Here is a 15,364-nt window from a genome sequence, read left to right as displayed (position 1 = left end):
CAAGCCTACCGGGAGAACTGCAGCATATAGTGGTTTACGATATTTTAATGCCATGGACATGCGTGTCTGGTTACGGGACTTTAGATGTGGATAGCATTTTTTTGTCTGTACTAACTTCTCACTATAATTCACTTTGCTCAGTTTTTTATTGAGGTGTTGTCTAGGAAAATGTTGCTCATTGTGAGTTCATTACCCAATAACATACATGATAAGGTTCCCATGTGGTCATTGTATTCATGTGAAAATCACTTTAAAACTGCTGGGTAGCAGAGCTCAGTTATTAAGTCATTAATAGTTTGGAATGGTCGTAGCTTATCATCCATTCCATTCTGTAATTTCTGCTACTGTAGCTTATTCACGTATCATGCGAGGAAGCATGAGGTTTGAAGTACTGGCCATAATATAAGAAAAAATATTAACACTTTAAACCCTTTTCTCTTCCCACATGATACTTCTCTCTGTGAACTGGCTAATTGAGAACTGCACTTACATTACTGACAAAATACAGGAATGTTATAGAATTATTATTGTCATGCCATTTAAAAGGGAAATGTAAGTGCATTACAGGAAGATGAGTTTCTTTTAGTATATACACTCTCTTATCAAAAGTATCCAGTCACTTATTACATGGTATTAATGTGGAGTGTGTCCACCCTTCACCTTTGTAATGATGTTAAATCTGCTAGGGACACTTTCAGTGAGACATCTGAATGACTGTGGAGGAATGACAGCCCACTCTTCCTCAAAAAACTAGAGAAGGTGAGTTCAGATGGGAACTGTGGACAGACCAGTCAATTTCCGGATTCTTGTCCATAAACTATTGCCTCACAGATGCTTCTTTATGACAGGATGTGTTGTCATGCCAATAAACTCAGCCGTAATCTCCAAAATGTTCCTCTATTGTATGCAGTTCACAGTTCTGTAAAATGTGTTGCTATCCTTCCACATTTAGCATTTTCTTAAGCATAATAAGGGTACCATATCCTAAGCATGGAAAACGCCTCCATACGTCACTGTTGCCACTACATAGGATGGTGGGTAACTTTCTGCAAGCTTTCTCCAAACCCTAGCCCTTCCCTCAGTTTGCCAAGGGGTATAGCATGATTCATGACTGCAAATCACTTGTTTTTGTCATCCACTGTCTAGTGGCATCACTCTTTACACCACCTCCACTGTCACTTAGAGTTGGCTACAGTAATTTGTGGGTTATGACGAGTAGTTCATCCATTGTACCCCATTCTTTTCAACTACCTGTGCACAATCATTGTAATAGCTAGGCTGCTGGCAACACTTAGAAACTCACAAATGATTCGTTCCACTGATGTTATTCAATTTTTATATCCACCCTCCACAGTGCATCCGTTCCCTGTCTGTCAGTGCATATAGCCTGCCAGGTCTTGGTTTACAGTTGCACCTCACAATCACATCACCAACAGTTGACTGGGCAGCTTAAAAAGGGTTGAAATTTCCCTGACTGGTTTGTTACATAGGTCACACCAAATGACTATTCCATGTTCAAAGTTACTGAGCTCTCCTGACCAACTCATTCTACTGACAACACAGTACACACCACCTCTTTTTATGCTGGTCGAGCTGCCTCCCCTGACATCTAGTGGTCAATTCCAAGTTACATAGTTTCCCAAGTAAATAGTTGACATAATTAACTCATTAAAACACATGAGAATTTGAAGAAAAAAAATTTACATGCTCTTTCTCTTGAGTGGTGCTATTATTATTTTGTCACAAAACAGTTCAGCAAAGTTAAAACTACTTGTATGAAACTGAGAACATTTTCTGTGTAATTTCGGTGTCGTAATCCTGGAAGAAGTGTGGGACATGTAGATGTCATTGCAGTCCTTGCACCATATCTACTCAACTTCCTGATGCACTTACCCATCTTCCCTTTCTTTTCTTCCCCTTCTCTACAAACCTAGCAGTAGTAAAATGTGTTGGCCTTTCTGTAAGAGGTTGAACATTATCTGGAAAGTTATGTGCATATTTTGTATCAGTTTGGGTAGACAAAGTAGGTTACTGTTGAAAAATATGTCTTCCCTTTTCAGCCAATAGTCTGCTACAGGTACATTTCTCCGCTCTTTTCTTTTGTAAGATAAACTGTTAACAGTATTAATAATTGAAAAAACTGCTTTTTCTGGAGTTTCAATATTCTGGGCAGTTGGGAATAGCCATAGTGCTGATCCACTGTTAACAATGGTTTTGTTCTTACTGTAGTCAGTGATTATATCTGGCTTCAGGATTTCTGCTGATATTCCTCCGTGGGCCTCCTGAAATTGCGGTGCTTGTAGCTTTATGCAAACACTAAAGTTCGTGTTCCATTTCCCTGCCTTACTTCAGCAGCCGGAACCGTCGCACATACTTTTGTCTGAAAACTGTCAATCTTTATTGTTTCTCATCCTGGATTTCTGTATAAAATATCAAAGATCTCCAACTCTGTCAACTTGCTACTCACCATTTTTACCTCCCTATTCACTCTCGAATGAACCACAAGACATTCTTTTTGTTGTTCTCTCGATGATACTAGAGTGAGTTGCCAGTAAGTGGAGCCCTTTGGTAGCGAGACAAGAGGAACTGCTGCTATATTATAAGACAAAGTGACTTCAATGACAGGCTAAAAGTCCCGCGATACGGGCATCGTTAAGAATGCCAGGGTTTGTGTGCCCCTGTGGAATACTGGCTCCATGAGCCAAGTATTAAAACTGTAAAGTTTCTTTCCTTTGTTTCTGAGGGGAAGCCTTTGTTCTCAACCTAAATGCATGCTTACAAATAAAAACATTGCAGGCAAGCAATAATAAACCTTTTTTACAAGAAACTGTTACTGCTAATAATGCCAGAAGATTCATTTCTAAAAAAAATCCCAAATGAGATAGTAGAGAATAGCAGCAAATGTTTAGCTTCTTGACGTGTAATTATTTAGTGTAAATACGGGAATATTCTGTAGCCTTTGTAACCAGGAAAAATTTCTGAATGAAGCTTGTAGAGTTCTACTTCTTACGATACAGAAAATGTAATATATAAACAGCTGTATAAATCTATGCACTTAGTTACCTTTTTTTGGCTGATTTACTCAGGTCTCATAAATCTTCAATGGCCTTGTACCTGATTGTATGCAGAATTAAATTCTGTAACGTCAAGTGTATTATTAGTGTTAAAATTGTGAAGCATTGATGAGATAAAAACACTCTGTTTGCCTTCAAACTTGGATAACCTTCAGCTGCATACCATATATCGCCATAAGTAGAGGTTTTCATGGTTTAACCCACAGCTTTAAGTGTTATTTACATGTTATCTCATTTTGTTCTGTCCATATTTTATCAAGTAAATCTCTGGTTTAATAACAGCTTTTATATTTGTTTTACATATAATGGAGCTCTTGATTAATCTAAGTTCTTATAGCCCTTGTATCTTTGCTGGCAAATAAAATGAAGGGAAGAGGTTTGAGTAAAATATTATTGGTAAGAAGAATAGCTCCTACCAAATGTGTGTTGCTGATGCTGAATTATAGTCTTCTTTCTTGAATAATTAATTTTGAGTTTTGTAGTAGACCCAGAAACTCCAGTTTATATTACATTACTCATCCCCCTTAATTTTGAAGCACTACAGAGTTTTTGCCCTTAATATTGTATTTATAAATATGGTATTTATAATTACATGTTCTTTCTTATATTATTTTTTATAAATTTAGCCAAGGTTTCTCAAATTCCATTGGTCATTAACTTCATACATTTTTTTTCTTTTCTTATAACCTTTTCAAATATATGTTTTTTTAAGCAGAGATCCATAGTGATTAGAATGTACTGTTCAATATTATGGTGCTTAAATGTTTAGTTACAAAATGTAAGTAAATTTTCTGATACTGTTTACAGTGTGCTGAGAAACATATTTGATCAATGTAAGTATGTGTTTTACTGAAATGTCCTTTTTCTCTCTAGGGCCTATTACAGCAAGTGATCTGGAGACAGACCCATTTCTTGGTCTGCAAGATGATGAACCAGATTCTTGGACGCCAACTGTTGGGAAAGAGGTATTGAGGCTTATTGATTTGCAAATGGAAAATGGAACCAGTAGTGAATGGTCAAATATTTCATAGGAATCACTTTGCATTCTGTGATTTGGGTGATTCGATTATTGTCTTTCAGATTAAGTTATTTTATAAGTTATCTGCTGATCGTCTTTCACTGTTCTTTTGGTATTGCAGGTGGCTAAGAAACTTAAAGAGAAGGAAGTGAAACGACAAGAACATATTTATGAATTCATCCTGACAGAAAAGCACCACTGCCTCACACTGAGAGTAATGCAGAAGGTATCACATATAATTATTTATGTTAATGTGGTAGTCCGCTGTTCACAGTAAGAATGATACAGTACCAATTTAGAACATATCTTAAGGGGCAACATAAAATCTTTTTATCATCTTACTGTTAACCCTACAGAATTATAAGTGTAGAGCAGTTTAAATAATTGAGAACAATGGCCTATGCATATTCCCACTCTTCTCTTTTTGTTTTAGTTCTGACTTTTCTTTTATAATAGGACTGTATTTCACCATATTTTACAGTCCGTTTCTTAAACAGACACAAGTTGCAATTGCTAAATTGAAGGTAAAGCTGACTCGAATTAAAAACTGACTAACTGTGTTCTGTAAACACTTTTGGTCTTTCTTGCAACATTGCAAGCACACAGTCTTTCATAATTTTTGATGCTGGAATGCAAACTGTAACTATAGATTTTTGTGGAATTTTAGAACGAAATCTGTGCGGTGACACTGTAATATTGGGTGTAGTTCCAAAACACAGTTTTGATCAATTTCATGCTTGAGAGATTCTTGTAGCTTTGATGGTGTTTGGTAAGCCACATATGTACCCTGGGTTAAGCATCTCAGGGAACTCTGTTAGTTTTGTCTCAGTTTGGGTTTGGCAAATTTGAGTTCCCTACACTGACAGCTGGTGAGTGAGTGCAGAGTCATCTATGACTGTAACTTTGTGCAGGCTTCATCAACCATCATTCCATATTGTAGTAGAATGTTGTGTGTCACTGTGAGTGGAGATCTTGACTTAGCTGTCTGGATTACAAGGATAGTTCAAAACTCTATTAAGAAAATAAAAATTACAAAATACCGAGTGCTTGATAGAACTTGCTTTTGGTAATGAAAGGACAAGAAGGCAGTTTGTAGAAAGGTCTCCACTATATATCCCTATGGGTCTAGATGTGATTGCAGCCACTTCAAATGCAATAAAATATTTGATATATTACACCTTAAGAATAAAAACCTTCACTTCCCAACAGTTGACAAAACTCCAAACAGGTAAATCTCTGAGTGAATGTCTAATTGAAAAGGAGCTGCATAGCACCAAAACTTTAGGAAGTGTTTTGTGTCATGCAGATAGATTATTGATTTACCAAAAGAAAAACTGTAAAGCCTAGTTTACAAATGGACACTGGGTTGCGCCACTCATTGCGTGAAATGAGTTGTTGCAGATGGTTTCATATAGGTCTGTAGACGCAGCACCGCCAGAGTACACTTAAGTTTCATCGTTTTGTGAGTGCCATAGCCGTGTGTAAAATGAAAGTTTTTATACCTATATGAGTAGTGGTTGAGTTAATGCTTGTTTGCATGAAATAGCTGCATAAGATAAAAGATACAAAAATAAGAAACGTGTTTGTGGCTGGAAAAAGAGAGATGTTGGCCTGGTTGCTCAGGAGTCTTGTTGCAAGAAATTGTAGTGGAAGGCCCTAGAAATTGTTTTAATCATTTATACTACAATTCGTGAATGGGAAGCACTACTGTGATATTTTAAATAAATGAATATTGAATAAAGAATTCAGCTTTTTAGAATCCTGTAGCCTTTCTTTCTGTCAACTATTTTCCATAAAAAAGAATCAGCCAACTAAAACCACAGGATCTTAGTGTTCTAGATGTGGGTGGTTTCACGGCCAGGTGTTTTGGTTGCCTGTATTTTTCTTAATTCATTTGTGCGTGTAATCCTAATTGAACGAATTTTGCTCTGCAGCACAGATACTGTCAACCCATCTGTGTTCAGATTGCTTGTGATGGCACCGAGCACAGCAACATGTCACTGTTTGTTTTTGTAGTTAACATCATTAGAATCTCACAAACATGTATGCACAGTATAGATACCAAAAACATGAATAATTTCTGCCGTTCTGCACTTCTTATTTCAGTTTATTTGCACTCGACCGCCGTACCTAACCTCAATACTCATGCAGCTAATGTCACCAAAGTTGAAACAAACCCAAAGTGTTTATATTCACGAGTTGGGAAAACTTGCACCGCATGTGCACAGTAGACGGTTGTGCAGTTGCTTACAATCTAGTTTTTTCGTGTAAACTAGGCTTAAGAGAACTGGATACTTGTCCAAAATGTAATGATAAGTGTGAAAGGTTAACTAAAATTTAACCTTGTGTTCAGTCGAAACATATTTGCAGAGTACATAATGAAAATATACATCTTTCTTATGGTCAACGAAGTGAGGTGGTGCAGTGGTTAGCACACTGGACTCGCATTCAGGAGGACAACAGTTCAAACCCGCGTCTAGTCATCCTGATTTAGGTTTTCTGTGATTTCCGTAAATAGCTTCAGGCAAATGCTGGGATGGTTCCTTTGAGAGGGCATAGCTGACTTCCTTCCCCATCCTTCCCTAATCTGACAGGACTGATGACCTGGCTTTTTGTCTCCTCCTCCTCAAATCAACCAACCAATTGTACGGTCGGTCCTCACATTCTTGACCCAATGCACTGCTACACATGCCTGCATCACTGTGCGGAGTAGCAAATGTCAGTGTTTCAAAAAGAAAGAAAAATACAGTAATTAATGGCAGTAGAGTCTGATGACTTATGATGAAGCCAAGAAGTCGTAGAGAAAGCATCACAACCACCAACCTCTCTAACCTCATTTGGCTCAGCTCTTAAAGGAATCTGGCTGAAAAGTTGGTCAGTACCAGCACAAACACCTGTTGTTAAAAGTGCATTTGCAAAAGTGTACTGTCCTTACAATTTGCTGTTTTCCCTCAAGCAGACTACATATTACACTCAAATGCAACAATATCCCTACAGGCAGAAAAAGAAATAAAAGTAGCCCTTGGAATGAAACTGCTCTCGAACTGTGGACTATGCTATCTGTCTGAGGGACCAGTTCCAGTTCTTCAAGTAGCATCTGCACTCTCGTCTCAGTATCTTCACCTCATTGAAAGTGAAAGAGGAAAGATATAAGATGCCTCCATGAAATGACTGCTGTATTACAGTGGAACATCAATGGGTTTGGCATTCATATAGAACAGTTGAAAGACTCTAGGCACAGCTGGGACACTTCTGTATTTTTCTCCAAGAGATTTCATGAAGTTGGTCATTGTCAAATTGGAGCATACGATCTATTTTAAAGTACACTCTCTTATTCACAAATGTCTTCATTGCAAATCCAGTTTCTTGTTACAAAAATAAAACATTAATTCATCAGGAAGTACACTTTTGTACCAGGAAACTTGATTTTTAATTCTTATGATTACCCACTAGAGTCAAAACTGGTTAACTGTGTAACATGTGCCAAATACTGTCAAGACATTTGTGAATAAAAGAGTGTGTTCCTACAGATTCATTTCAAATACTCTGATATCCTGCTGCTGCTGGTGTTACCACTTCCAGTGGAAGGCTCACTTTAGTGGAGAGAGGGCGAAAAGTAGTGTTGCCATACTGGGCAACTGCTCACTTGTACACTAACTTACAAGCAGCTGCTGCAGTAGTGCATATGTCATTACGGTATCTATATGTATCCCAAATGTACCCTCATGAAGGGTTAGATCCTGAGGCTCCCTGTAACTTTATTACAAGGCTCTCTGCAACTTCATTACATGGTTCCGCAATCGATAACATACTGTGTGACTGTACCACCACTTGCCCAAGAGATTGATCCGTTCAGTACTTTGCCACTTTCAGATCTTTTATATCTCGAGAAAACAGGACAGCCCATGTGCTTCGTAATGCAGTGATGATGATCTCCACCATCAAATTCTCCCACCTTTGCCTACATAACTTCTTGGGAGCTAGTTGATGATTTACACTTGTGTGCCCTTTTCCCAATCTGGATACAACTAGCAGACTGAGCAGATACAACTAGCAGACTGAGCGGTGCCCAAAAGGAAGACACTGGAATGGATGCTCAGTAGAGATAAGTGGACATTGTACAACCAAATACCCATACACTCCTGGAAATTGAAATAAGAACACCGTGAATTCATTGTCCCAGGAAGGGGAAACTTTATTGACACATTCCTGGGGTCAGATACATCACATGATCACACTGACAGAACCACAGGCACATAGAGACAGGCAACAGAGCATGCACAATGTCGGCACTAGTACAGTGTATATCCACCTTTCGCAGCAATGCAGGCTGCTATTCTCCCATGGAGACGATTGTAGAGATGCTGGATGTAGTCCTATGGAACGGCTTGCCATGCCATTTCCACCTGGCGCCTCAGTTGGACCAGCGTTCGTGCTGGACGTGCAGACCGCGTGAGACGAAGCTTCATCCAGTCCCAAACATGCTCAATGGGGGACAGATCCGGAGATCTTGCTGGCCAGGGTAGTTGACTTACACCTTCTAGAGCACATTGGGTGGCACGGGATACATGCGGACGTGCATTGTCCTGTTGGAACAGCAAGTTCCCTTGCCGGTCTAGGAATGGTAGAACGATGGGTTCGATGACGGTTTGGATGTACCGTGCACTATTCAGTGTCCCCTCGACGATCACCAGTGGTGTACGGCCAGTGTAGGAGATCGCTCCCCACACCATGACGCCGGGTGTTGGCCCTGTGTGCCTCGGTCGTATGCAGTCCTGATTGTGGCGCTCACCTGCACGGCGCCAAACACGCATACGACCATCATTGGCACCAAGGCAGAAGCGACTCTCATCGCTGAAGACGACACGTCTCCATTCGTCCCTCCATTCACGACTGTCGCGACACCACTGGAGGCGGGCTGCACGATGTTGGGGCGTGAGCGGAAGACGGCCTAACGGTGTGCGGGACCGTAGCCCAGCTTCATGGAGACGGTTGCGAATGGTCCTCGCCGATACTCCAGGAGCAACAGTGTCCCTAATTTGCTGGGAAGTGGCGGTGCGGTCCCCTACGGCACTGCGTAGGATCCTACGGTCTTGGCGTGCGTCGCTGCGGTCCGGTCCCAGGTCGACGGGCACGTGCACCTTCCGCCTACCACTGGCGACAACATCGATGTACTGTGGAGACCTCATGTCCCACATGTTGAGCAATTCGGCGGTACGTCCACCCGGCCTCCCGCATGCCCACTATACGCCCTCGCTCAAAGTCCGTCAACTGCACATACGGTTCACGTCCACGCTGTCGCGGCATGCTACCAGTGTTAAAGACTGCGATGGAGCTCCGTATGCCACGGCAAACTGGCTGACACTGACGGCGGCGGTGCACAAATGCTGCGCAGCTAGCGCCATTCGACGGCCAACACCGTGGTTCCTGGTGTGTCCGCTGTGCCGTGTGGGTGATCATTGCTTGTACAGCCCTCTCGCAGTGTCCGGAGCAAGTATGGTGGGTCTGACACACCGGTGTCAATGTGTCCTTTTTTTCATTTCCAGGAGTGTATTTTGCATTCTTACAGCATCCAGGAGTGGGCGAAATACATTACAGCTTTGATCCACTACGGCGAAATACATTACAGCTGTGTTCCACTAAAATGCAGATGCATCCATTCCCAAAACTTTGGGCATATACAAAACTGACCATCCTATGGTAGAGAAAGGAATGCTGCTCTTAAGTTACCAAGTCATATCGCATTGTGAAGTTTCAGATGTTTCTTGACTGCAGAGAAACTCCCAACCTTTCAGATAGCAAATCGAAATAGATGCTTAATTACTAAGGGGAGTAAACAAGGATTGTAATGTTCCAGCAAGTCCATATTAATATGGGATCGTCAGAATTTCTGGGTTTGAAGGGAGACAAGAAATTGCTAATGTAATGAGAAATGGTAGTCTGCGGACCAGTCAAAGAACCATAGTGCAAACAACAGTAAAATATTTCTTTGTAGTGACCGTCATCTCTGAGAGAGGCAGCTGGGACATGGACTCTTAACAGTCAGGGTCTTTACAACTGTGTCTTCTCCATATGGGGACTGAATTTGGTGTAGTGTATGATTTGTGACACATCACTTGGTCATGACAAAATCCATTACAGCATATTGTGGGGCCTCACAAGGGCTGGTAAAGAAACTGTTAATCGTTATTTGGGAGACAAAAGACTTCCCCGAACCTTGAAGAGATGTGATATTAAAAATATTTGCATCTCCTCGTACCACTGTTTTTTGAATTATTTTAATATTTATTCCTGAAATGTTTACAGTGTGTCTAAATTGCCAGTCATTGAGGTAGTGTTAAGCATTTATTCATGAAAAATAGGAAGTTATGAACAAATCATAAATTTGAAATGTACAAAATTGTCTGTTATTAGTGGTATATAAGCAGGCATCTTATTGATGGTCATCTTACACAAATAGCAAATAGTACAAATTCAAAAGCGCTTGTACCTGATTGGTTCATTTGTTATTCGTTGTAATTAGGCATAAAAAGGTATTTTGTGAAGCATCTGCGCTAACGACAATCTATAAGAAGTTTCCACCAAATGACAAGTGGAGAACCTTGTAATCTATTGTATCATCAAATAAATAATCATCATTTGTGACTGTTTGATCACAGCATCAAGAGGATTCCACCAACTTTTTTTCTTCACAGCAGTAGCGAACCAAACTCATGGTAGAAATTGATTTTGGTTATAATTTTACTGCATATCGTACCATCCCCCCCATGAACCATGGACCTTGCCGTTGGTGGGGAAGCTTGCGTGCCTCAACGATACAGATAGCCGTACCATAGGTGCAACCACAACGGAGGGGTATCTGTTGAGAGGCCAGACAAACGTGTGGTTCCTGAAGAGGGGCAGCAGCCTTTTCAGTAGTTGCAGGGGCAACAGTCTGGATGATTGACTGATCTGGCCTTGTAACACTAACCAAAACGGCCTTGCTGTTGTGGTACTGCGAACGGCTGAAAGCAAGGGGAAACTACAGCCATAATTTTTCCCGAGGGGATGCAGCTTTACTGTATGGTTAAATGATGATGGCCTCCTCTTGGGTAAAATATTCCGGAGGTAAAATGGTCCCCCATTCGGATCTCCGGGCGGGGACTACTCAGAAGGACGTCGTTATCAGGAGAAAGAAAACTGGCATTCTACGGATCGGAGCGTAGAATGCCCGATCCCTTAATCGGGCCGGTAGGTTAGAAAATTTAAAAAGGGAAATGGATAGATTAAAGTTAGATATAGTGGGAATTAGTGAAGTTTGGTGGCAGGAGGATCAAGACTTCTGGTCAGGTGAATACAGGGTTATAAATACAAAATCAAATAGGGGTAATGCAGGAGTAGGTTTAATAATGAATAAAAAGATAGGAGTGCGGGTAAGCATAGTGAACGCATTATAGTGGCCAAGATAGACATGAAGCCCATGCCTACTACAGTAGTACAAGTTTATATGCCAACTAGCTCTGCAGAAGATGAAGATATTGAAGAAATATATGATGAGATAAAAGAAATTATTCAGGTAGGAAGGGAGACGAAAATTTAATAGTCATGGGTGACTGCAATTCGAGAGTAGGAAAAGGGAGAGAAGGAAACATAGTAGGAGAACATGGATTGGGGCTAAGAAATGAAAGAGGAAGCCGTCTGGTAGAATTTTGCACAGAGCATAACTTCATCATAGCTAATACTTGGTTCAAGAATCATGAAAGAAGGTTGTATACATGGAAGAATCCTGGAGATACTAAAAGGTATCAGACAGATTATATAATGGTAAGACAGAGATTTAGGAACCAGGTTTTAAATTGTAAGACATTTCCAGGCACAGATATGGACTCTGACCACAATCTATTGGTTATGAACTGTAGATTAAAACTGAAGAAACTGCAAAAGGGTGGGAACTTAAGGAGATGGGACCTGGATAAACTGACTAAACCAGAGGTTGTACAGAGTTTCAGGGAGAGCGTAAGGAAACAATTGACAGGAATGGGGGAAAGAAATACAGTAGAAGACGAATGGGTAGCTCTGAGGGATGAAGTTGTGAAGGCAGCAGAGGGTCAAGTAGGTAAAAAGACGAGGGCTAGTAGAAGTCCTTTAGGGTAACAGAAGAAATATTGAATTTAATTGATGAAAGAAGAAAATATAAAAATGCAGTAAATGAAGCAGGCAAAAAGGAATACAAACATCTCAAAAATGAGATTGACAGGAAGTGCAAAATGGCTAAGCAGGCGTGGCTAGAGGACAAATGTAAGGATGTAGAGGTTTATTTCACTGGGGGTAAGATAGATACAGCCTACAGGAAAATTAAAGAGACCTTTGGAGAAAAGAGAGCCACTTGTATGAATATCAAGAGCTCACATGGAAACCCAGTTCTAAGCAAAGAGGGGAAAGCAGAAAGGTGGAAGGAGTATATAGAAGGTCTATACAAGGGCGATGTACTTGAGGACAATATTATGGAAATGGAAGAGGATGTAGATGAAGATGAAATGGGAGATACGATACTGTGTGAAGAGTTTGACAGAGCAGTGAAAGACCTGAGTCGAAACAAGTCCCCGGGTGTAGACAACATTCCATTAGGACTACTGACGGCCTTGGGAGAGCCAGTCCTGACAAAACTCTGCCATCTGGTGAGCAAGATGTACGAGACAGGCGAAATACCATCAGACTTCAAGAAGAATATAATAATTCCAATCCCAAAGAAAGCAGGCGTTGACAGATGTGAAAATTACCGAACTATCAGTGTAATAAGTCACAGCTGCAAAATACTAATGCGAATTATTTACAGACAAATGGAAAATCTGGTAGAAGCCGACCTCGGGGAAGATCAGTTTGGATTCCGTAGAAATGTTGGAACATGTGAGGCAATAATGACCTTACGACTTATCTTAGAAGAAAGATCAAGGAAAGGCAAACCTACGTTTTTAGCGTTTGTAGACTTACAGAAAGCTTTTGACAATGTTGACTGGAATACTCTCTTTCAAATTCTGAAGGTGGCAGGGGTAAAATACAGGGAGCGAAAGGCTATTTACAATTTGTACAGAAACCAGATGGCAGTTATAAGAGTCGAGGGACATGAAAGGGAAGTAGTGGTTGGGAAGGGAGTGAGGGAGGGTTGTAGCCTCTCCCCGATGTTACTCAATCTGTATATTGAGCAAGCAGTGAAGGAAACTAAAGAAAAATTCGGAGTAGGTATTAAAACCCATGGAGAAGAAATAAAAACTTTGAGGTTCGCCGATCACATTGTAATTCTGTCACAGACCACAAAGGACTTAGAAGAGCAGTTGAACAGAAGGGATAGTGTCTTGAAAGGAGGATATAAGATGAACATCAACAAGAGCAAAACGAGGATAGTGAAATGTAATCGAATTAAGTCGGGTGATGCTGAGGGAATTAGATTAGGAAATGAGACACTTAAAGTAGTAAAGGAGTTTTGCTATTTGGGGAGCAAAATAACTGATGATGATCGAAGTAGAGAGGATATAAAATGTAGACTGGCAATGGGAAGGAAAGCGTTTCTGAAGAAGAGAAATTTGTTAACATCGAGTATAGAGTTAAGTGTCAGGAAGTCGTTTCTGAAAGTATTTGTAAGGAGTGTAGCCATGTATGGAAGTGAAACATGGACAATAAATAGTTTGGACAAGAAGAGAATAGAAGCTTTTGAAATGTGGTGCTACAGAAGAATGCTGAAGATTAGGTGGGTAGATCACGTAACTAATGAGGAGGTATTGAATAGGATTGGGGAGAAGAGAAGATTGTGGCACAACTTGACAAGAAGAAGGGACCGGTTGGTAGGACATGTTCTGAGGCATCAAGGGACCACAAATTTAGCATTGGACTGCAGTGTGGAGGGTAAAAATCGTAGGGGGAGACCAAGAGATGAATACACTAAGCAGATTCAGAAGGATTTAGGTTGCAGTAGGTACTGGGAGATGATGGAGCTTGCACAGGATAGAGTAGCATGGATAGCTGCATCAAACCAGTCTCAGGGCTGAAGACCACAACAGCATGGTACCATCAGTATTAGTGAAATTTTTTGATGACTATTATTAACATTACTGTCCCACTAAAACAGACACATCACTTTTGATAGTTATATGTATGTACCCTAACCCTCCAACCAGAGGAGATTTTATCAATTGCAGACCAATTTTATTCGATAATTAGAACAGTTATGAGGACTGTTTTAAAGAAGTGTAACAAGAAAACCAAAAATTAATTTAGAAGTGATTTTTAATTAACATACAATGCGTATAATGTGGGAAACGCAAAAATTGCATTTAGTATATAAACACTGGAGAAACATATTAATAATTTTACTGAGTGTAGTACATCTTGGAGCAAGGTTTCATATACAAGCCCATGTTGCAATCTTCACATCAGGTTCTTGTTTCTTTTGATTTTTTTCCTATCAGCGTTTCTTCTGGCACGGTATATAAAACAACTTCTACAAGGTATGCGGGATATGAAGAACCTCTTTGTATTAGTCTTGTTGTAATTGTATCTTCTTATATGTATCAAGATAATCCTTGCACATATTTGTCGAAAATGACTTCAGTTATTTCCATTCTAAACGCCAAAAATGTTTTGTGTGTTGTTTGAATTTTTTTTTTGGAATACAATAAATGCATTGAATAGAAACTGGTCAATAAGCAGGGATATAAAGAAATTGTTTCATTTTATGGCTGAAGTTGGTGCTATTTTTGTTCATGTTTAGTGTTGTTTTTTGCCAAATTTGTTGTTAAATTTGCAAAAGTTTTTTTATTTTTCTGCCAATTTTTTTGTTATTTTTCTGCCCAATTTTGTGTTGTGTTTTTGCGAAATTCACAGATTTTTTTGCCAACTTTGGTTTTTCTGTGGTTTTTTATTTTTGCCAAATTCAGGTGTGGATTTTTTTCCCCATTCAAGTGTACAGTTGGTGGTCCCCCCCCCCCCCCCCCCAATTCAGGTATATTTCATTGCTAATTTTTCTTAACTCAGTTCCCCCCCCCCCCCCCCCCCCCCCCCCCCCCAATTTGGCGGTTTTTGTAAATGTTGCTTAAATCAGTGATTTTTCTTCTTTTTTTTTTTTTTATCTTCAGAATTTCGAATTGCTTTTTGCCAAATTCTGTTCTATCTTTGTCATCACAGAGGAAATGAAGCATTATTTTAGGATTATACATTAATATCAGCTTGACGAGATTAGAAAATAAAATGCAATTTTAACATACAATAACCATCAGTTACAAATATATAGTTATAACAT

At 39.9% G+C, this 15,364-nt stretch overlaps 1 protein-coding gene across 1 annotated transcript in view; it reads left to right on the top strand.

Annotated features, from left to right (window-relative positions):
* Positions 1-15,364, top strand: part of LOC126191481 (rho guanine nucleotide exchange factor 18) — a 640,188-nt gene that overhangs the window by 466,621 nt on the left and 158,203 nt on the right. The window contains exons 16-17 of the mRNA XM_049932364.1: positions 3,948-4,039; positions 4,214-4,318. Of these exons, the coding sequence (XP_049788321.1) occupies positions 3,948-4,039; positions 4,214-4,318 (197 nt within the window). The remainder of the gene's footprint in view (positions 1-3,947; positions 4,040-4,213; positions 4,319-15,364) is intronic.

The sequence above is a fragment of the Schistocerca cancellata genome, chromosome 6 (assembly GCF_023864275.1).
Source record: "Schistocerca cancellata isolate TAMUIC-IGC-003103 chromosome 6, iqSchCanc2.1, whole genome shotgun sequence".
In the NCBI taxonomy this organism is placed as follows: Eukaryota; Metazoa; Arthropoda; class Insecta; order Orthoptera; family Acrididae; genus Schistocerca; species Schistocerca cancellata.
Note: the sequence above shows the minus strand (reverse complement) of the source record. Positions and strands in the feature narration are given on the sequence as shown.